Source organism: Cylas formicarius, unplaced genomic scaffold (genome assembly GCF_029955315.1).
Source record: "Cylas formicarius isolate icCylForm1 unplaced genomic scaffold, icCylForm1.1 PGA_scaffold_10__41_contigs__length_53128322, whole genome shotgun sequence".
In the NCBI taxonomy this organism is placed as follows: Eukaryota; Metazoa; Arthropoda; class Insecta; order Coleoptera; family Brentidae; genus Cylas; species Cylas formicarius.
The window spans coordinates 52,184,472-52,205,311 of NW_026844214.1; the positions used below are offsets into that span (position 1 = coordinate 52,184,472).

Genomic DNA, 20,840 nt, shown 5'->3' on the forward strand with positions numbered 1-20,840 from the left:
TTCAATTTACAATAGAACTTGAAGAGGATAACAGTCTGCCCTTTTTAGATGTGCACATCACAAGGACCGAAGATGGACACTTGGAACACACCGTCTATAGAAAACCAACACACACTAATAGATATCTGAACGCTAAATCTCATCACCACCCATCACAGATACAGGCAGTGGCAAATACATTAATTGCTCGGTCCTTCAGGCTCACAAACGAGAGGAACAGAGATCAAGAACTGAAGAAAATTAGTACCTGTCTTCAACAAAACGGATACCAAAGGCGCACCATCAACAAGGCAATCAATAAACAACAACAGCCGCAGCAGAGAGTGCAGGACGAGACCCAACGAAGATCGATCGCTGTCCTGCCATACATCAAGGGGGTTACTGACAAAATCGGCCGAATATTACGGAAACACGACATATCAACAGCATACAAACCTGACCATACCATCGGAGCAATACTAAGAAACCCAAAACAAAAAATTACTCTGGAAAACCAAGGAGTATACAGTGTAGCATGCGGATCGTGCAGCCTGACGTATGTGGGACAGACCAACAGAAGGATTTCAGCCAGGCTCGAGGAACATCGTTTAGCCATAAGAAACAAACAAACAACATCTGCTTTGTTTCAGCACCAACATCAGACAGGCCATAAAATTGATTTCGGCACTTGCAAACAAATAGCTAATATTCCTGATTTTAGGACTAGGATTATACGAGAGGCCATCGAAATAGAAAAGTCCGGACACCTCAATACGAGAGACGACGCTCTGCATTTATCCAACACGTGGAGAACGATAATCAAACAGCAGAGCGATGCGCAGCAGCCAACGGGGACATCGCAACTACGATCGGGCGAAATTAACAACGCGACAATTCAGGGGGCGGAGCCACCTCCCCCCACGCACAAGCAGCACCGTTACCATCTCCGGCGCAGAGTATAAATACCACACGCACCGCCGATAACCTCCCAGTGTTCGAAGTGTTTTCGGAGCGCGAGCATTGAAGATGCCAAGTGAGATTTTGGCGAAACGTCTGCAGGATTCCAGTCGGAAGCAGGATTCCAGTCGGAGTTCAACGAGCGAACGGATGATATCCCGGAATATAGTGTCATCACATTTTTCCATCCGTGAATCAATACGTGAGAATATATATATATATATATATATATATATATATATATATATATATATATATATATATATATATATATATATATATATATATATATATATATATATATATATATATATATATATATATATATATATATATATATATAGGACATCGCAACTACGATCGGGCGAAATTAACAACGCGACAATTCAGGGGGCGGAGCCACCTCCCCCCACGCACAAGCAGCACCGTTACCATCTCCGGCGCAGAGTATAAATACCGCACGCACCGCCGATAACCTCCCAGTGTTCGAAGTGTTTTCGGAGCGCGAGCATTGAAGATGCCAAGTGAGATTTTGGCGAAACGTCTGCAGGATTCCAGTCGGATGCAGGATTTGCAGGATTCCAATCGGATGCAGGATTCCAGTCGGAGTTCAGTGAGCGAACGGATGATATCCCGGAATATAGTGTCATCACATTTTTCCATCCGTGAATCAATACGTGAGAATATCATACACCTTTACGGGAAGGAGATCTTTACAGCCACCAAGTGTTATGAAAAACTAAGACAAAGGAGGGTTATTTCGTTGTGCAACTTGAATTTTCTTAAAAGCTGCCGCAACCAGAACTTGCTGCCAACATTTACAAGGTTGTCTTATCACACACGCACCAGAAAGACACAAGCTATCCTGGACAAAGCTAGCAAGGCCCTACTCCAAGACCAGATCAGGCGGACCCGGTACGAAATTAGTGAGACTGAGCTACAACTTTTCAGACTCCACCTGAAACTGAGCAACAAGATCCATCAGTTGCTGTGGGACCGCATAGAATTATTAACATCATGGCGCACTGAGAAAGACAAGGACATCACGTCAAAAAAACTGTGGAAGAAATTAGAAATCCTTCAGTCAAATTCCAAAAAATCAGGACAAGTGCCAAATAAAAACCGAAGCAGTACAGTTCATAATATTTCAGCATACCATCTTTCCGATACAGAAGTCAGCGTACTGAATAAAGGATTTAACTACGCAATAGCTCCAAAAAGAGTACCCGTCGAAGAGATCGTTTCCAACGTCGAAGCAAGTCTCTCCACCATAGACGAACAAGATGCGGAGTTAATTAGGCAAGATGTCGCCAGAGTCTTAAGACAGTCAAAACCACCGCAACCAAACTTAAGCAGAGAAGAAATGCAAGCCTTAAGGAATCTAAACAAAAACGAAAACATTCTAATAATGCCAGCAGACAAAGGAAATGCCACTGTCGTCATGAATACGTCGGATTATAATGCAAAATTGGAGGATATTTTGAACGACCCAATATACAAACTAGTCACCAGAGATCCCACGACATATTTGAAAAAACAACTAAGTCCAAAATTCTCGATTCATCAATAAACGAGGATACAAAGAAGAAACTTATTCCGAGGGAAAAATCGAGTCGTTGCCCAAAATTCTACGGGCTCCCAAAGATCCATAAGGACGGGGTTCCCCTGCGTCCAATCGTAAGCGCCTTTAACTCACCATTATGCAAGCTGGAAAAACATCTGGCCAGTGCACTTCAGCCTATAGTGGAAAAGGCAGATTCCTATGTTAAAAACTCAGAACATTTCACTCAGATTTTAGGTTCTCTCAGGATGGACAAGGACGACATTATGGCAAGTTTCGATGTCAAATCCCTCTACCCGAGTATTCCAGTAGAAGAGGCACTCTTGCTTATAGAAGAAAACGAAGATCTTCCGCCATACATAATGGATCTGTCAGGACATTGCCTGAAAAACGCTTACTTTATGCACAACGGGAAAATTTACCGACAAATAGATGGAGCAGCAATGGGATCATCTCTCTCACCTGTGATTGCCAACCTCTTCATGATTTACTTCGAAAAGAAAGCAATAGAGAAGGCAAATCTGAAGCCAAAACTATGGACAAGATACGTTGATGACATATTTGTTGTATGGCCTTTTGGCAAGGAGGAGCTTTTGAAACTCCTAGATCATCTGAATTCCATTCACCCAAGGATTCAATTTACAATAGAACTTGAATAGGATAACAGTCTGCCCTTTTTAGATGTGCACATCACAAGGACCGAAGATGGACACTTGGAACACACTGTCTACAGAAAACCAACACACACTAATAGATATCTGAACGCTAAATCTCATCACCACCCATCACAGATACAGGCAGTGGCAAATACATTAATTGCTCGGTCCTTCAGGCTCACAAACGAGAGGAACAGAGATAAAGAAAATGAAGAAAATTAGTACCTGTCTTCGACAAAACGGATACCAAAGGCGCACCATCAGCAAGGCAATCAGTAAACAACAACAGCCGCAGCAGAGAGTGCAGGACGAGACCCAACGAAGATCGATCGCTGTCCTGCCATACATCAAGGGGGTTACTGACAAAATCGGCCGAATATTACGGAAACACGACATATCAACGGCATACAAACCTATACATACCATCGGAGCAATACTAAGAAACCCAAAACAAAAAATTACTCTGGAAAACCAAGGAGTATACAGTGTAGCATGCGGATCGTGCAGCCTGACGTATGTGGGACAGACCAACAGAAGGATTTCAGCCAGGCTCGAGGAACATCGTTTAGCCATAAGAAACAAACAAACAACATCTGCTTTGTTTCAGCACCAACATCAGACAGGCCATAAAATTGATTTCGGCACTTGCAAACAAATAGCTAATATTCCTGATTTTAGGACTAGGATTATACGAGAGGCCATCGAAATAGAAAAGTCCGGACACCTCAATACGAGAGACGACGCTCTGCATTTATCCAACACGTGGAGAACGATAATCAAACAGCAGAGCGATGCGCAGCAGCCAACGGGGACATCGCAAATACGATCGGGCGAAATTAACAACGCGACAATTCAGGGGGCGGAGCCACCTCCCCCCACGCACAAGCAGCACCGTTACCATCTCCGGCGCAGAGTATAAATACCGCACGCACCGCCGATAACCTCCCAGTGTTCGAAGTGTTTTCGGAGCGCGAGCATTGAAGATGCCAAGTGAGATTTTGGCGAAACGTCTGCAGGATTCCAGTCGGATGCAAGATTTGCAGGATTCCAGTCGGATGCAGGATTCCAGTCGGAGTTCAACGAGCGAACGGATGATATCCCGGAATATAGTGTCATCACATTTTTCCATCCGTGAATCAATACGTGAGAATATATATATATATATATATATATATATATATATATATATATATATATATATATATATATATATATATATATATATATATATATATATATATATATATATATATATATATATATATATATATATATATATATATATATATATATATATATATATATATATATATATATATATATATATATATATATATATATATATATATATATATATATATATATATATATATATATATATATATATATATATATATATATTCACGTTATAAAATAACATTTTTAAGATAAAGAGCGCTACAAAAAAAAGACGCGATAGAGCAAAAATATGGCGTTTTTTGGAAAAAAATTATACAAAGCTTGAGGCAAATATGTTTTTATTTTATAAGAATATGACGATTTCGCCTTTATTAAAAGAACATTTATGTTGAAGGTTATTTGCTTTACTCTGGCTTTATGTAAAATAACTTTAACAATCATAATTTTCAATGCAAATAGTGTCATCTGGATATGTAGTGTTTTACTGTTCTTTTTGTTATCATATCCTAGTTCAAGTTTGCCATAAGGTTATTAATATTTGAAATAAATTTGTAAAATAGAACAACCGATGCAAAAATAAATAAATAATTATTATTATTATTATCATCATCATCTTTTAACAAATATATATATTAATTATGTGTCAAATTTTATAAAAATTTTATAACGTATTATTTTTTGTTACTAAACTGCTTTTTGAGTATTAGTAAAAAAAAATAATGCGATTCTTTTTTGTCTCAGTTATATTTGTTCAAATAAGTATCTGGTATAGATAAAAAATTATAAGATTATAAGACATGGGGTTTAATTATAAAGAAACAGTTTTGGCTTTATTTATAATAACATTAACAAATGATAAATAATAATAAATAATTTTTCATACATTTCGATGCATATATTCTAAAAAGATTTTATGCATTTTTTATGCTCTTTAATGCTTAATATTGCTGTAATGAGAAATATAACGATTACAAATATAAGATGCGTAAATAAAATTATTTTGATGAAAATTGAACTGAGGTAGCTTTTACTTGATGAAAATCCATTTAACAAAATAAATAAGAACCAAAAGTTCAGATTTTCACGACATTATATATTTTCAATAAAACCTTAATTAATGTTTTGTTAATCTCCATGGCTTCCAATAAATTTAATTTTCTACTTTTTGTGGCTGTATGTAAAATATCAAAATTGTCGTCAAAAATGCGTTTTTCTGTGTTTAAGTGTGTAGCATAATTAGAATTTAGACTATTGTTTTTAAACGCTTTTTTATGTTCATTAATCTACCTGTTTAGCCAATATAAATTTTAGGACAAGATCCGCATTTCAACCTGTAGACACCTGATTTTTGAGATTTTGGACATTTCGTTTTATTGTTTCTTAAAAATTTTCCTATTGTGTTGTTAGTTCTGAAAGCTATTTTCAAACCACATTTTGACAAATGTTTTGAAACTTTTTCACTAGGTTCTCCTTTGTATATAGAGTATCTAAATAGAGTTTACTGTTCTCTGTATTTGTTTTTTATTTATAATTTTACCGATAATGGACGGATTGTAGCCGTTGTTCAGTGCAATTTGTTTAATGATATTAAGTTCTTTGTTGTAATTTTCTGTTGATAGTGGCGTATTAAGAAGTCTGCGTCTAACAGAGTGAAATGCAGCCATTTTGTGTGTATAAGGGTGATTTGAGCTGTTATGTACGACTGTGTCCGTGTGTGAAGGTTTATGATAAATGGAAAAATCTAATTTCTTGTGCGTTTTCGTAATAGTTAAGTCTAAAAAATTAAGTTATCCTGTTCAATCTCGATAGTGAATTTTATAATATTATGTAATGAGTTAATGTAATTTAAAAAAGAATTCAACTGTCTGTCCGTTCCAATAAAGCAAGCAAAGATATCATCCACGTAACTATACCACCATAAAAAACTTTTACTTAAAGGATGTTCTAGTATCATATTTTGCCAAATTATCCATAAAAATCTCGGCTAACAAAGGACTAAGTGGGTTTCCATAATCAAACCTTCCTTAGAGATGTAATTCTGTCCATTAAATTCAAAATAATTTTGGTCTAAAGATACTATTAAGCAATCTAATAAATCTTGGTTCGCCAATGGGTTAACCTGTTTCCGAGTTAGGGTGAAATGTACTAAATCACATCCATAGGTGGAATACTGGGAAATAAGTTTTGAACATCAAAAGACAATAGTGTTGCGTTAAAAAGGATTTTGATATTGTTAATTTTGTTAATTCAAAAGAATTTTTTATTGCAAATTTTGGTTTAAAATCCGTGTGGAACTGGAACTACCTTTGACTTTAGTTTTAACTTCTTGACAAAGTGACAAAGAAAACGTCCTCGAACTTATAAATAGCGCATGGAAACGATCCTATTCTACTGAAAACGATTTTCGACCCAACTTTTTTTTCCAAACAGGCCGAAAAGTTCATAACCCGGCGGCATAAATAAATAATTGTTTGATTAATAATAAGAAATATTACGTGCTGTAGTTCAATGTGTTCGGTTTTGCCATATAGTTTATAAATTGGATAGAGAGGTCTTAGTTGTGCTACCAATACAGCAAGATTTTTCTTAAATTATTAAAAAAAATAAATAAATGTAGATAGAATTATGGACACTGTCGCTCCGTTAATAGACACCTAAGCCTTCTGTATTCAATTTATTTAGTCACTATATAGGATTTCCCTACAGAGAAGGTCGATTCAAGGGCTTACCATTCCGGTCCGGGCTTCCTGTGCTAGCTTGGCAGCGTACCTGGCTATAAGACGATGTTCGTCGTCCCTTGCACTGTCCAAACTATGCAACAGACAATACCGTACAAAGTAAGATTTATTTTGAAAATTTTCATAATTTTATTTTATTTATTTTTTATTTAGATGTATTTTTATTGCAAAGTTTTTTACATGAAAAAAAACAAACAAAACGCAACAAGTACAATATCTCACAATAAGTGGCACATAAATGATGAAATTTTAAAAAAAAGATATAATATTCTATTATACACAATTTCATTGCATAGTACGTACAATAGTGTGCAAATAATACTCCCAACATTTAAGTCTATTACAACAAATATACGTACAGTATGGTCATTCAAATGGAGATTGCCATCTATCACTGTTATGCCATAAAAAGGATTTACATGTTTGAATATGTTTTCTAGAATTAGTAATATTTTTGATCTCTTCTGGTTAAATAATATTTACATTGATTCTATAACATCCTTGCCCAGCTTGTGTGCTTGCCCTTGAGTTGGTATAATATTCTCCATTTTTACTCCAATGTTTATGAAATAATGATTAGTGTAGTTAGCCATCACCATTATCATCACATATAGCTATATTATTGTTCTTACTAGATCTCTCATATGTTGCCTAGTTAATTATTTCGTATATTTTTTCATGTTTTTTTTATTGGTCCCAATCTGTTCACCAAAGTGATCATTTTTCAACTTATTTTTTAATTTATTTATATGGTTAAGATATATTTTGTGTATTCATTTTCTAGTTTGGCAGAATAATTTAAACGAAGCTTCTTTTTGATTTTGTCCATATGCTTAATTGAATTTATTACCCCAACTGTAATTCATTTTTTAATTTTTTTAATAAATAAAGTTGGAAGTAGCTATCATTAATGATTTGTGACCAATTCTGATTAAGCAGCAATAATTTAAACTTATTTAAGTCAAGTCTAGCTCTAATGACTGTATTATCGTCGGTGTTTTCTATAATAAAGTCACTGTCAATATTAGTCATTATTGGCATATGATCAGTTATATTAGTATCAAGAATGAAAGACTTAAAATCCAAGTTGAGTGTTTTTAGTGTTTTTGTTAATGAAAATGTGATCAAGACGTGTATTTGATTCAAAAATAGATAGTAAGTAGTATCAACAATGCTTTTAATCAAAATGTCGATGCTCATATATAATTGATGATACTCGAAAAGATCAGTTAAAAAATTATAAAACTAAACAGATTTTTTTGTGGAGTAAGTAGTGTGAATACCTTCGTGCGGTCGATCTGCTATCCAGACTGCCCATCCCATCGAAACCGGCACTGAACTGATTTTCAGGAAACCCATTATGCGAAGGAATGGGAGACGGTGGCCTGAAAGATTTCCCCTGTGGATTTGACTGTTTTATGCAGGCAAGGCGGTAACTCACACTATGTGGGAAAGGTTAAGGGTCTTTTCCGGCTGTTCGGGAAACCTGGGCAAGTTATTCCGTTGCTTGTCGGGCACGCACCTAAAGGACTTCCTCAAAGACTGTCCAATAGTCTTGCTCGGCGACTACAAGACAATATTAGAGCGCTTTTCAAATCTTGGCTCGACGAACTTACGAAAGACGCGTACTCTTTCACTTGGTGCTCCAAGGTGTGAGGCACGGAAACTCTCCCCCGCCAAAAACAGTCCTGGCAAAGATTGTAATGGGGACACTTTTGACAACGGTAGCGGAAGCCTGTAAAGTTTTCCCGTTGACAAGCATCGCACTGCACAGGATGGACCACTGAAACCAACTTATTTTTGACCGACTCGGGAGTTTAGTAGACAAGGCTGTACCATTTTCCACACTGCCGATTCTGTGGAGTAACGGGAGCCACACCAGGCAAGGTGGCCCCGGGTCGGACATCATCATATCCAAAAAATCATTTACTGTGACTTTGGCGTTCTACAAAATAAAAATCACATTAATTTTTTGCATTAATGGAATGGAGGGAATTCAAAGGTAAAATTTATTACCGGGTTAAATATACTGCCCGCCAAGGTATCCGCATAGCTAAATGTGGGAGACTCGTACACGGCGGCAGGAAGGGCAAGAACTTCTTGAAGATATTCATTAAACCTCCACGAAATCAATAATCCATTACTATCTGATATTTGAGAAAAAATGTCTAAAAAAAAAATTGTTCCAAAGTCTAAACTTATTATTTAATTTTTTATAGTACTTACATCTTAATTTGTCCATCAGCTTACCAGCGCAAAGTGTGGCCAGTGCCACCTTTATGGAGAATACTCTAATTTTGCCAACATTATCACTAAAATTATTGGCTGTTATATTTGAAATATCATTTAATATTCCCCAGCTACTTACACAGTGGCATAAGCTGCTAACAACCAATTGAGTAGCAGACTCGAACATACGTCAACGTGAGCCTGCTGAGTCGGAGGGGCTCTCTTATTTAAACTATGGTAAAGAGAACACAACAAAGTCTCAAGCCTTGCAACGCTTAATTCAGACGACGCTTCTAAAGCGTGCAGGCCCTGTTCTCTAAATGCTTCAATGACATTCCAAATATCAACAGAATGTACTAAAAATATTAGCATATGATTTAATAATTAAGAAAATATATGTCATGGTTAATAATCACCAAACAGCGATTCTACTTACAACTAACTTTCTTCTGAATAAACCTTAACTTTGTAGCTGTTCTATAGGAAGCAAATCTAATCAGATCAAAGTTATGGGCACTCATTTCGTGAATGAGTGCCAATCTGTGGTCCGACGACCCAGAGAGGCCTTCCTGTCCTTGCATGACTGAAAGCACAAACAAAATTCGATACTCAATTTAATAAACACTTGTTAATAACCAAGATGATAAATGCAACCATTACAAGAAGACAGAAAAAGTATACTCTAGCCAATACAGTCACAGGTTCAAACCAGAAATCGTTAACTTACTTAAAGAATTGATTTGACGAGTTACTTAATTCCCCGTAACATGTTAAAAGGCTCAATCAAAATTCAATTAAGCATTGGCCTCGTTACTCCTACGAAAATATATAGCTCGTCTTCGATTAAAAATCGGTTTCTAAGAAATCTTCGATTTGTCAGGCTCAGTATAGGAATGTGTAGGCGTATTACAGTGTGTTTGTAAAAGTTCATAGAATACAAAAACATATTTTCAACGGTAATGGCGTTTCTGACAGTAAATTTTCTAATTTCCTTTGATATGAGTTTTTATTATGAGAGTTGTTGCAAGGTGATTACAAATGAATTCAATTTGAATGGGAGGAAGTAATATACGTTTATTTAAAAGATATATATAAAATAACAAAGGTACCAAGCGCAAGAAGAAGAATATCACTCAAGGACCAGTTTATTTTCCATGCTTTGAGGTTAGAAATGCTACATAACCTATGCGGTAAATGTTTATTTTGTTTAAAGTATGGCATCGGAAACTAACTGGAAACCTGTCCAACTTGACGAAGCATTTTTTGGGGCGGGAGTGCCGCAGGATCTCATTGGAATCGAAGAATGTACCGATTACGAACTCATAAATGTTGTACCTGCAAAAAAGGTTTGATATATATTTTGCTATAGTTCGAACGCTTGCTTTAAATTTAAGTGTTATAGAGGGCAAAATCTAAAGCTTCTTCAGTTCCCAAAAAGAAAAAGGTTGAAAATATAAATGCCGAAACCATATCACCTTCTAGAAGTGGCAGCACCCTCAATTCTGATGAAACTTGCGTGGAAAACTCTGAAGCAGAGAATATCTGGACTAGCTTTTCCCTTCCAGAGTCCATACTCAGAGCATTGAAGGAACAAGGTTTTGTATATCCAACGGAAATTCAGTTAAAAACTTTACCCGCTGCAATATTGGGTAACCGATAATTTGCCTTGCATATGTTGGTGATAATTATTAATTTAACTTCAAGGAAGGAGAGATATTTTAGGAGCTGCTCAAACGGGTAGTGGAAAAACGTTAGCATTTGGAATCCCAATATTGACCGGAATACTGAAACTAAAAGAACAGGGCAAAAGTCCAGTAAATGACCCGGTTAAGCCCCTCTATGCTCTTATATTAACTCCCACTAGAGAACTTGCGATGCAGATAAAAAATCACCTTTCCAGTATAGCCAAGTATACCAAAATTCAAATTGCTGTAGTCGTTGGAGGAATGGCAGCGGAAAAACAGGAGAGGATCCTTGGCAAGGAACCTGAGGTAGTTGTCGCTACCCCAGGTCGTTTGTGGGAATTAATTCAACAAGGAAATCCCCATTTATTAAAAGTTGCCAGCATCAAGTACAGTACAACACAATACAATTTCTGAAAATAATACATATTTCTCTAAAGATTTTTAGCTATCGATGAGACAGACCGTATGCTCGAACGAGACCATTTCCAGGAGTTGCACAGCTTGTTGGAGAAAATCAATTTGGACGATGATAAAAGGAAGGCGCGGCAAAACTTTGTCTTCTCCGCCACTCTTACATTGGTGCACGATTTACCCAAACATCTGACTAAGAAGAAGTTCAGGAAAATCGGAAGCATGACGCCAGAACAAAAGCTTCAGAAAATTATGGATTCTTTGGGGGTGACCAAACCTAAAGTAGTGGATATTTCCGAAGGCAAAGGTTTGTACAGATAAGGGACGTTAATGGAATGTCAAAATTTAAAGTTTGAACAAGTAATTAGCTAACATCCTGTATAAATTTTCGTTTCTTTTAGGGACATCTGAAACCTTAACTGAATGTAGAATAAGCTGTGCATTGCATGAAAAAGACTACTACGTCTATTATTTTTTGCGCCGACATCCTGGTCGCACTTTGATTTTCTGCAATTCGATTGGATGCGTGAAAAGGTTGTCCAACCTGTTAAATTTGCTGGAATGCAGGTGTCTGCCTCTGCACGCGAACATGCAGCAAAGGCAGAGATTGAAAAATCTCGACAAGTAAGCTGGGTGGAGTTTTTAAACAAATTTTCGGGGAACATGCGGATTTTAGGTTTAGGGATACGGAGAATAGTATCCTGGTAGCCACCGATGTGGCGGCAAGGGGTCTGGACATACCGAAAATTGACCACGTCTTGCATTATCAAACCCCGAGGACCAGCGAAAGTTACGTCCACAGGTCAGGCCGAACGGCTCGGGCTGCCAAGCAGGGCATCACAGTGCTGATTATGGAGCCGAACGAATTCCAGAATTATATTAAACTCTGCCGTACACTCGGTAAAGGTAAGAAAATCTATCTAGTAAGTATATTTATTAATTATTAATTTGTTATTGTCAATTAATCAAGCAGATATTCAGCATATTTTTTCTCCATTAAAGCATATAACACATGTTGATACTTAACACAAATCTGGTGACAAGGCTAAAATTAACAACTCTAGGCCTATCAGCCTCATTAACACATTTGCAAACATATTCTCTCTCTCTCTCCATAACCATGAGTATGGGCTTTCAAAAAGGGAAAAAGCACAGTTGACCCAATTTTTGCCCTAATTGGTGGCTTTTTAGACTTGGCCAAGGCATTTGACACATTTAACCATCAAAAATTCGATATGGGGTTCCTGGGGATGTGTTGGCAGTTTTTACTAGCTGGCTATCAGATAGAATGCAGCACTTTGGAGTGATGAGTGATGTCAGTGAACCAACGAAAGTGACCTTGGAAGTCCCACAGGGGACTGTTTAGTCCAGTACTTTTATCGATGAAATGCTGTCATTAATTCTAGGGTTCTTCTTCTTCGTCTTTACTTCTATTGGCCAAGACTGCTAAGATCATTCGGCCAGTTACCATTACAGTTCAACATGTTTAACATTAATACATGGGGGATTAATGATTCGTGTTGATCACCGGTCGACCAATTCGTCGATAAACTTTTTTTTAATCAGTACTATAAAAACGCTGCCCCCCTCGCTTCCACGCGCACCATCAGACCCATCCGACCTGATTACCGGTGTGTATAGGGAAAACAGAGAAACCGCGTGACATTTATATCATTAAAAGCCACCGTCTATTCACTAAAATCGAAAACAACAATTTGACCGAAAACTCCTACTCCCGTCTGTAAAATACCTAATTATCCACCGATCTAGCGTGCGGGAAGCGTTACTTTACCACGTCAGTTTCGTTTCCCACGAATCCGAGTCACTTCGGACATTTCCGGGATTTTACCGCACGGGTTTGGGAGCAATCGGATGTTTTCGGAGATATTTCCCACGCTTTGAATGTTGACATTTGTCAATTCTGACGGTAATGTCGGTATTCGTATTGTTTTACGAAAATGCACCCAAAAACTAACGGTCGCAGGAAAAGTATAGTATGCAACACGTTCGGTAAACTTTTTAACTCACTCGTTTAATTAAACACTCGCTCCGCTTGAGTCAAATGCCGTTTACCGCACTCGTTGCATAATATACTATTACCAAACGTGTTGCATACTATACTTTTTCTACGACCGTTACGTAAAAAACACAATTTAACAAATTAAAAATAATAACGGATTATCGGATTATCAAATTTCGTACCATCAAACGAAATATTTACTAGTTACTAGCCATTAAACCTATTCGTTGATGGTTCCGATGGGTTCGATTTATATTCAGTAATAATCAATAATAATAAATTATTGCCATTATTTACATCCACAGCTGCTTTCATATTATCCCTAGCCTATACAATACAATATGAACCAATTTTTTGGGTGCATTGATTTTTAAAATGGCGGATTATAATTGTGAAAAAAAGTATTAAATGCGCATAACGATCATACCATAGAGAACGATTTGCCACTCTTCCCCGTGGAGGACAAATACTTGAACGCGGTTAAAAAAATCGTCAACATCGCGCGGGAGTTGGACAAAATACAGCTTCAAGTTCGCAAGGCGAATTCGGAAGAAGGATGGCTTCAAAAAGCGGCACACGATATGGATATAGTAGTCGACGGAATGTATCCTTTTTTTTCCAATTTTCAATTTAAACCCAATATTTTAGCCATGTAAATCACTTAACCCCCCACTCAGATTGAAAAAATATGATTTAGACGAGACACGACACCAAAGGAAAGGGGCGGAGATGAAAAGGAAACACCTCTCGTCTTTGTTGTCCAAACCAATTTTTCCTAAAGGTTTTACGGGTAAATTTTCCGTCGTGTCGGGCCAAGAAAGTTTCCCAATTTCCGGAATGACTCAGAACAAGGGCAGCGCAATCGACGCTGTCAGGGATTCGACGCAGGCGGCAGTTACAAGAAAGCAACGGCAAATTCCGTTGTTTCAACCAGCAAAACATGCGCGAAAGGTGAAGAACACTTCGCACGGGTTCAAGGGCTCAAACTTCGTGAAACGCACTAGGAAGGTGCATCATAAAAGAAAACGTTAATTAGTGCTGTATTTAATAAATTCAAGGTTAGTAATTAATCCACTGCATTTTATTTGCCTTCCAGCATATTTATAGCGACGTTACACACAACTTCACCTTAAAACCACAGTTGAGTTCTGAGAGGGCCCAAAATACCTGCATTTTGCGCAATTTTCTTTCCAAATAACGATCTCCACACACAACTGTTTTTTTTTTTTTTTTGCTGAAAATTTGATATCTGAATATTTTGACAAAATATTGTTAAAAAATGCACTATTCGTACAGAAAACAGTCCATTTAACGAACTGTCAACATCAAGTTGGTAAGTTTAAATTTTTCTATACGTTATTCTATGGTATTCCACGGCGTAGGCTAATTTAAAATTCAGACCATAGAAATAAAGAATTACTTTAATAATTTAAAAGCAATTTTTCAAATGATTCAATCAACGTCTCAATATTTTTGATTGTGGCATCAAAAGTGCTTTATCGACGTAGATAAAGTCTGCCTGTATATGGCAAGAGGCTATCTATGTCGATAATAGAATTAATTTTGAAGCGACGGTGAAAAATATTAAGACGTTCAAGAACTAACCAAAATTGCTTTGACAAGAGAATAATACGGTCGGGACCATACAACTACCAGAGATAAAGACCAGGCAGTGCAAATGCGTATAACGTCATAGCATGACATCTTTATCTTGTTCATTATTGAATGCCGTAAACTGACAAAGGAATTTTATTTGTCAGTTTTGAAGTCGTTATTCATGGTTATAGTAGTAACATACCTAAGACGTAAGCATTATTTTTGTTTACATCACTATACGTGACGTAACTGCTCCGAATGGAGTATGTAGAGGCCCTGGTTACCTATGGCACAGGAACATATGAAGCAATTATGAAAAAAATGTTGGGAAGATTTTTAACCAATTACCTTGCAGCATTTAACAACCAACAATAAGTTTGGATGCCGTATTTTTACTGCATTATTTTATCAAAGTATGCCCAGATCTTATTAAATGTTTTTTGAAAACGACTTAAGTGTATGGAAAGCGCAGTTTAAAAGAAAATGGCACAAAGTGCAGGTTAGTGGGCGAAATGTAGAGCGGGGAACATCGTTCCCTTCTCTACATAAATGGAAATGCGGCCTGCGGCGCATCAATTTTTACAGTAATAAGGGCCCACTGTATTATCTAATAGCTATAGGGTCGTGACACTATCTATTCAGCGCCACCTACATCCAACACATATGCTTTAAATCGACAAGAAGATTTATTTCATTAATGTGCGTCAAAAATCTCAATAGGCACTTCATAATGAGATAAAAAGCCCGCGTATTAAAATCACGATCAAAATTAGCATCGATAATAAACGCGATATGAATAATTTTTTCAATTGTGTGCGTAGATAAGTCGTGGGGTACTCCAATTGTTACGCATTATTCATAGCATCTATCCGTCCATTTTTTTTATAATTATTTTAGACGGCAATGTATTAATCATTTCTTCCTATTGATATTGACCACTAGTTGACATTTGATTTGTTCAAAATGGCCGCTTCAATCAATTGTCTTTTGTAGGAAGAACCCAAAATTAAAAATTTCAACGGCATACGTTGACATTTAGTTCCGCTGAGCTCTGGGGGAATTTCGCATAGTAGGCCACAGCGGCCGATAAAAACGGGTAAAAAAAGTCAGGGTCGGCTGCAGTGCTCTTTTCCCGAATAATCCGTGTCAGGTCGCGGGTTAACCAATCGAACGAAATTTATAAATAGTACACCTGGCAACGTGTCGGTACAGACCCGGTATATATGCGGGTTTCATTCGTATTTGTTTTGCTCAACTCGGTAGGCGGTTAGTAGCGGACGAAGCGTTCTGCGAGCGGGATCGTAGTAGGCGTTCTTATACGGCGACGACGACGACTGTCAAAACACGCGAACCAAATCAATAACGCAAGATAAACATTACGTTGCGGGTTGTTTTTGATCGAATAAGGGTCAGTTCTTTGGTTTTATTGCGAACAGCAGGTGAGTGACGCACCTTTTCATTCATGAAATGCGAGGTTTTCGAGAAATCGAACAGAAGTGGCTTTCGTTGCCAAGTTTTTTCCGTTACGGTTTCTAGTAATTAGAATAAAACAAACCTATAAGGATTGAACCCGAAAGTCAATGTTTTGCCCGAATCGTCAGACCTAGAAAAGCAATTTTTTGAAATATTAAAGCAACTCAGTTTGATTTTACCGAGACCTAAAAGAAGAGGTAATGTAAGAAATGTAAAGAAAAATATAAAAAACACGTGATGAGTAATAAAAATAAAATAAAAGTCATTTGAACGATAAAAAATTTTTTTGTTTTAGAAGCAAGAAACTATGTCAAATTAGTCCCCATACACTTCAAAAAATCACTATTCAGAACTGCATATTTTATCAAGTCAGCTTGTATCGAATTTCGCTTAAACAAATGGTTATACTTGTTTATTTTTGACGCCACTGCTAAGTCGGCGGTTTTGAAGTAAAAGCAAAAGCAAAATGCCAATTGCGCTTCGAAAAATCATAGTAGATTTATGGAAAGAGAAAAGAATCCTTTAGAGATATTGGTAAAATGATTTAAAAAATCACATTCAACTATACAGTATGTAATTTTAATTAAATTAAATGTGCAAAAACGATCTTAACAAACATCAGTCAACCCAAGAATCGTAAAACAAATAGGATTGCCTAATCCGCCAAACCTGTCCGCAAGTGCAATGCGAAAACTCTCGCTGGCTGTGACGTAGGTGAAGTCCTGTATTGGCACGTTTACTATGTAAATGCATGGAAATAATCTGAAACTGAGCAGAGTTTTGATGGAGTATTTTGAGTAGCATTTTGTTTGGATAATCACTAGTTATTTTCATTTAATGTCAACATTAGTTTGTTTGGTTTATATGTATTATTTTGAAATACATATATTAATTAAAAATTGTTACACATAAATACATAAAACTAGCGAGCAAAACGATTTACTTGTAAAACTTTGTGTTTTACGGCATTTTAAATATACAAAAATCAACAAATACTTATAAACTAGAAATACCTATTTTTGAATATATTAAAGAACAACAAGTGCGGTAAACGGCATTTGACTCATTAGTTTATTTGACACGAGCGGAGCCAGTGTTTATAAATGAGTGAGTTAAAAAGTTTACTGAACGTGTTGCATACTATACTTTTTCTACGACCGTCAGTTTTTGGGTACATTTTCGCAAAACTCGAATACATTCACTTACATGACTGTCAGAATTGGAAAATATCCGATTGCTGCCAAATCCGTGCGGTAAAATCCCGGAAATGTCCGAAGTGGCTCGGATTCGTGGGAAACGAAACTGACGTGGTAAAGCGACGCTTCCCGCACGCTAGATCGGTGCGTAATTAGGTATTTTACAGACGGGAGTAGAAAAATAATAGTATGTACATAATATAAAAAATACGTATTACTACATATACTTAAATCTTTATTTTACAATTTTATCATACTTTCTAATGTTTTTTTCTGTGGGTGTCATCTTGCAAAGAGTTTCTTTTTAAGCTAACGTTATATTTTGCTTTTACATATCTGAAGTTCATACAAATTATCCTTCTCAGCTTACAAAAACCGCTAACTAAACTAAATGGTAATTCTTTTGCTGTTTTAAATATTTTTTTTGCCCAGTTTTTTACCACCCCTTACCCTTTTAGAAATGAATCACCATGATGGGATTCAAAATAAAAGTTCCATTTTTTAATTTTTATTCAAAAATGTTCAGAAGGCTTTATAAGGCCCCCATATGATAACTGTTGTACCCAAGAGGGAATGCTGTAATGATGATCTGTGGTAGTTTTAAGTAGAATCTCCTAAATTCGGCATATCTGTTTTGTGTTTTTTAGCTAAGTAGCCTGCAATGTACTCCAAAGCATCTTCAGTAGTTTCCTTAGCACCCTGATTAGCTTCTTTTTTTACATTTTTGGAATGAAGTCTTTTTGATTGAGATAATCCTGCTTCTGTTGGTGGCTTCTGGTTAAACAATAATAGGGTGGGAATAGCCGTTTTTTTAGAATCTTTCTTAAAGGTAAACCTAAAATTTAGATTTTGTGGTGAATTTAATGTGTTACTCAAGACAAAAAAAAACTAATAACTTATTTTGTAAGTCTCTTTCGTAATCATTTTCAGTAAAATGAACTGAGCAGATATAGCTTTCATCTGGATTAAGTTTGTTCTCTCTTCTACATCGATCTATCCACTCGTTCCGAATAGTTCGGGATACTCTTTGGGAAAGCGATGAAAACTACATTTTCGAGAACTTACATACCTTAACTATTTTTTGATTTAACTTATCCCACTGAAAAAGGTAAAAGAAATGTATTTCTTTACGTCCTAACTAATAACACCGCTAATAAGCAGCACGAACATGGAACTTTTAAGTCTTTGTTTAAGGTTAAAAATACTGTTTTTCTCAGTTCTCGCCACTCAAGCGCATACAATTTTAAAGTATTTGTTAAAGCTCAAAAACTCTGTTTTGTCCAAGTTTTTTTTACTGAAGTAATCGTTCAAAGAACACAAAATTCAACGGTTTAATACGCCTTCAAATGCATCGACAGAATACACAAACACCGTTAGAGGACTTCACTTACGTTACAAGCGACCACGTGCGATCGATAATTTTGGCGAACGTATGTCTTATGGGATTGGGCAATCCCATTAGGTTTACGATTCTTGAGTCAACCAAAATAAAAAACGATTTTTGGTTAGGTTGGGATTTTTTTCATCATGTTTCATGTTTTTAACACGTGGAGTATAATTATACGTGCCCGACCGACGAGAAATGCTTAGGGAGTAACCTCTGTATGTAACGACGGTTTTATGATACAAGTTACAGAGCCTCAGGCCCGCTACGCTTTTTCCCTACTGGATGATCCATAATGTCCGCCCACAACTTCAGATACCACCACAATATCCGAATGAATTAAAGCTAGGAGTGAAAAAACATCGAGTTGCCAGTAAAGAAGACCTCAAAAATAGGATAACAGAAGAGTGAAAATGAAGACCTGGTGGTCGCCAAAGCTCACGAGGGCCGTTGTCTGGTCATGATGGAAAAACTTTTTGTCAGTGGATGAATCTTTCGAAACCTATAAAGGGAGATTATATCCTATGGAACCCAAAACACAATACAATCTGGTTGCGTGGCTTAACATAGTTCTTAGAAATACAACAGACTTTCACAGCACCTATTCCACCAAAAGTTCAGTGGATCGGCCAGTTACTTGCGGAATGTAACAAAACCAATTGCCCCATGACTAACTTCAAACCTAAAAATGATTATGACCGCAGAGAGATATGGCTCTATCAAGTTATAAAGAACATGAAACACGAGAAGCATGGGAACATTACAGACAATTTTACAAAGGCTTCAGTCGCAAGAGAAAAAACAGCCTGTCTAGAACCTCACCATTATTTTACAAAGTTCCACAAGACATGATCATCCAGAAGAGATGCCACCAAATTTGGATAATCGTTTTTTCTCCTCCTTGTTCGAGAATACTGATAAAAAATGCGCATCAACCGTAACTTTTTACAATACTAACAAAACCAGTAATGCATCTAATTTTACTTTTAAATTCATTAAAATTCCTCATATTACCGGAACCGTATCAGAAATAACATCTGGTGCTATGGGGATTAACGGATTTGATATTTCCCAGCTTTCTGTAAAGAGGAATTGGTCGTACCAATTCCCAACAATACTGGTCCGTGAGTATTTGGATACTTGAAGCTGATAAGCTTATTCTGATTATACAAAACAGAAAAATGAATATGTGTGTCCAAATCTTGTGAGCAAGTGACCAGTCTATGGCGACAGCTTTGGTTTTACTCTAGATATGTTATCGGGGATGCCGCAAGGCTAAGTATTGGGACCGTTATTATTTTTTATTTATACGGCGGATCTGGGTGGTGGGGTTGCACAGTGCCAAGCTCAGTTTTTTGATTATTATTCACATTTGTATCATAGTTTTGAGTGTGACCATTGTGAAAATGAAGCGAACATCATGAATAGGGATATAGAAAATATAGCCAAGAGAAAGAAAATCACCATCAAGTCCAATCTATAAACCTATTTTAGTTTTAGGGTCTTGGTCTATATTATGATGAAAATCTGAAGTTTGTGGATTCAAACAGTGTTATATGAGTTTGAGATTGCTGTAGGTAGTCAAATAAAGTTGTATTATGTAAGAGGCTTGTATTCTCTCCTCACCACTGCTTAGACCCCTTATCGGCTACAGAATAATCCGAACACTTGGCTTTATTTCTGACTTACACAAATTTGGTTAAAAATAAAAAATGTTTTCAAGCACAACTTTCTACCTTGATATGTGTAAAAACAAAAAAGTTACAGCCAATTAAA

The 20,840-nt window shown here is 36.6% G+C and overlaps 3 protein-coding genes across 7 annotated transcripts in view; 2 read left to right on the plus strand and 1 right to left on the minus strand.

Moving 5' to 3' along the window:
- Window positions 1–10,171, minus strand: part of LOC132708262 (dystrobrevin beta) — a 43,592-nt gene extending 33,421 nt beyond the window's left edge. For all 4 annotated transcript variants that reach the window (XM_060680472.1, XM_060680473.1, XM_060680471.1 and 1 more), the window contains exons 1-10: window positions 10,027–10,171; window positions 9,736–9,882; window positions 9,439–9,655; window positions 9,297–9,382; window positions 9,087–9,238; window positions 8,907–9,015; window positions 8,687–8,853; window positions 8,512–8,636; window positions 8,354–8,455; window positions 7,062–7,143 (exon numbers count right to left, since the gene is read on the minus strand). In XM_060680472.1, coding sequence (XP_060536455.1) covers window positions 7,062–7,143; window positions 8,354–8,455; window positions 8,512–8,636; window positions 8,687–8,853; window positions 8,907–9,015; window positions 9,087–9,238; window positions 9,297–9,382; window positions 9,439–9,655; window positions 9,736–9,880 — 1,185 coding nt within the window. In that variant the 5' untranslated portion in view covers window positions 9,881–9,882; window positions 10,027–10,171. The remainder of the gene's footprint in view (window positions 1–7,061; window positions 7,144–8,353; window positions 8,456–8,511; window positions 8,637–8,686; window positions 8,854–8,906; window positions 9,016–9,086; window positions 9,239–9,296; window positions 9,383–9,438; window positions 9,656–9,735; window positions 9,883–10,026) is intronic.
- A 175-nt stretch (window positions 10,172–10,346) lies between these two features.
- On the plus strand, window positions 10,347–16,021 carry LOC132708414 (ATP-dependent RNA helicase DDX24). Of its 2 annotated transcripts, XM_060680748.1 has the most exons (9): window positions 10,347–10,645; window positions 10,702–10,948; window positions 11,004–11,370; window positions 11,422–11,702; window positions 11,797–12,019; window positions 12,072–12,301; window positions 13,848–14,019; window positions 14,093–14,473; window positions 16,005–16,021. In XM_060680748.1, the coding sequence occupies exons 1-8, from the start codon at window positions 10,514–10,516 to the stop codon at window positions 14,445–14,447; spliced, it is 2,007 nt and encodes a 668-aa protein (XP_060536731.1). In that variant the 5' UTR covers window positions 10,347–10,513; the 3' UTR covers window positions 14,448–14,473; window positions 16,005–16,021. The 2 variants fall into 2 exon arrangements, with proteins under 2 accessions (XP_060536731.1, XP_060536730.1); XM_060680747.1 differs by lacking the exon at window positions 16,005–16,021 and having other exon boundaries at window positions 14,093–14,504.
- Window positions 16,022–16,182: 161 nt separating this feature from the next.
- Window positions 16,183–20,840, plus strand: part of LOC132708415 (oxidative stress-induced growth inhibitor 2-like) — a 56,084-nt gene continuing 51,426 nt past the window's right edge. Inside the window, exon 1 of the mRNA XM_060680749.1 lies at window positions 16,183–16,450. The gene's annotated coding sequence lies outside the window, so the exon portion shown is untranslated. The remainder of the gene's footprint in view (window positions 16,451–20,840) is intronic.

What these genes read in the sequence shown, in the direction of transcription:
- LOC132708414 (XM_060680748.1), top strand. Translation starts at nt 10,514, where the DNA reads ATGGCATCGGAAACTAACTGGAAACCTGTCCAACTTGACGAAGCATTT. An exon ending in GGATATTTCCGAAGGCAAAG is followed by an intron (nt 11,703 to 11,796) that starts GTTTGTACAGAT and finishes CGTTTCTTTTAG; the next exon opens with GGACATCTGAAACCTTAACT. An exon ending in GATATAGTAGTCGACGGAAT is followed by an intron (nt 14,020 to 14,092) that starts GTATCCTTTTTT and finishes CCCCCCACTCAG; the next exon opens with ATTGAAAAAATATGATTTAG.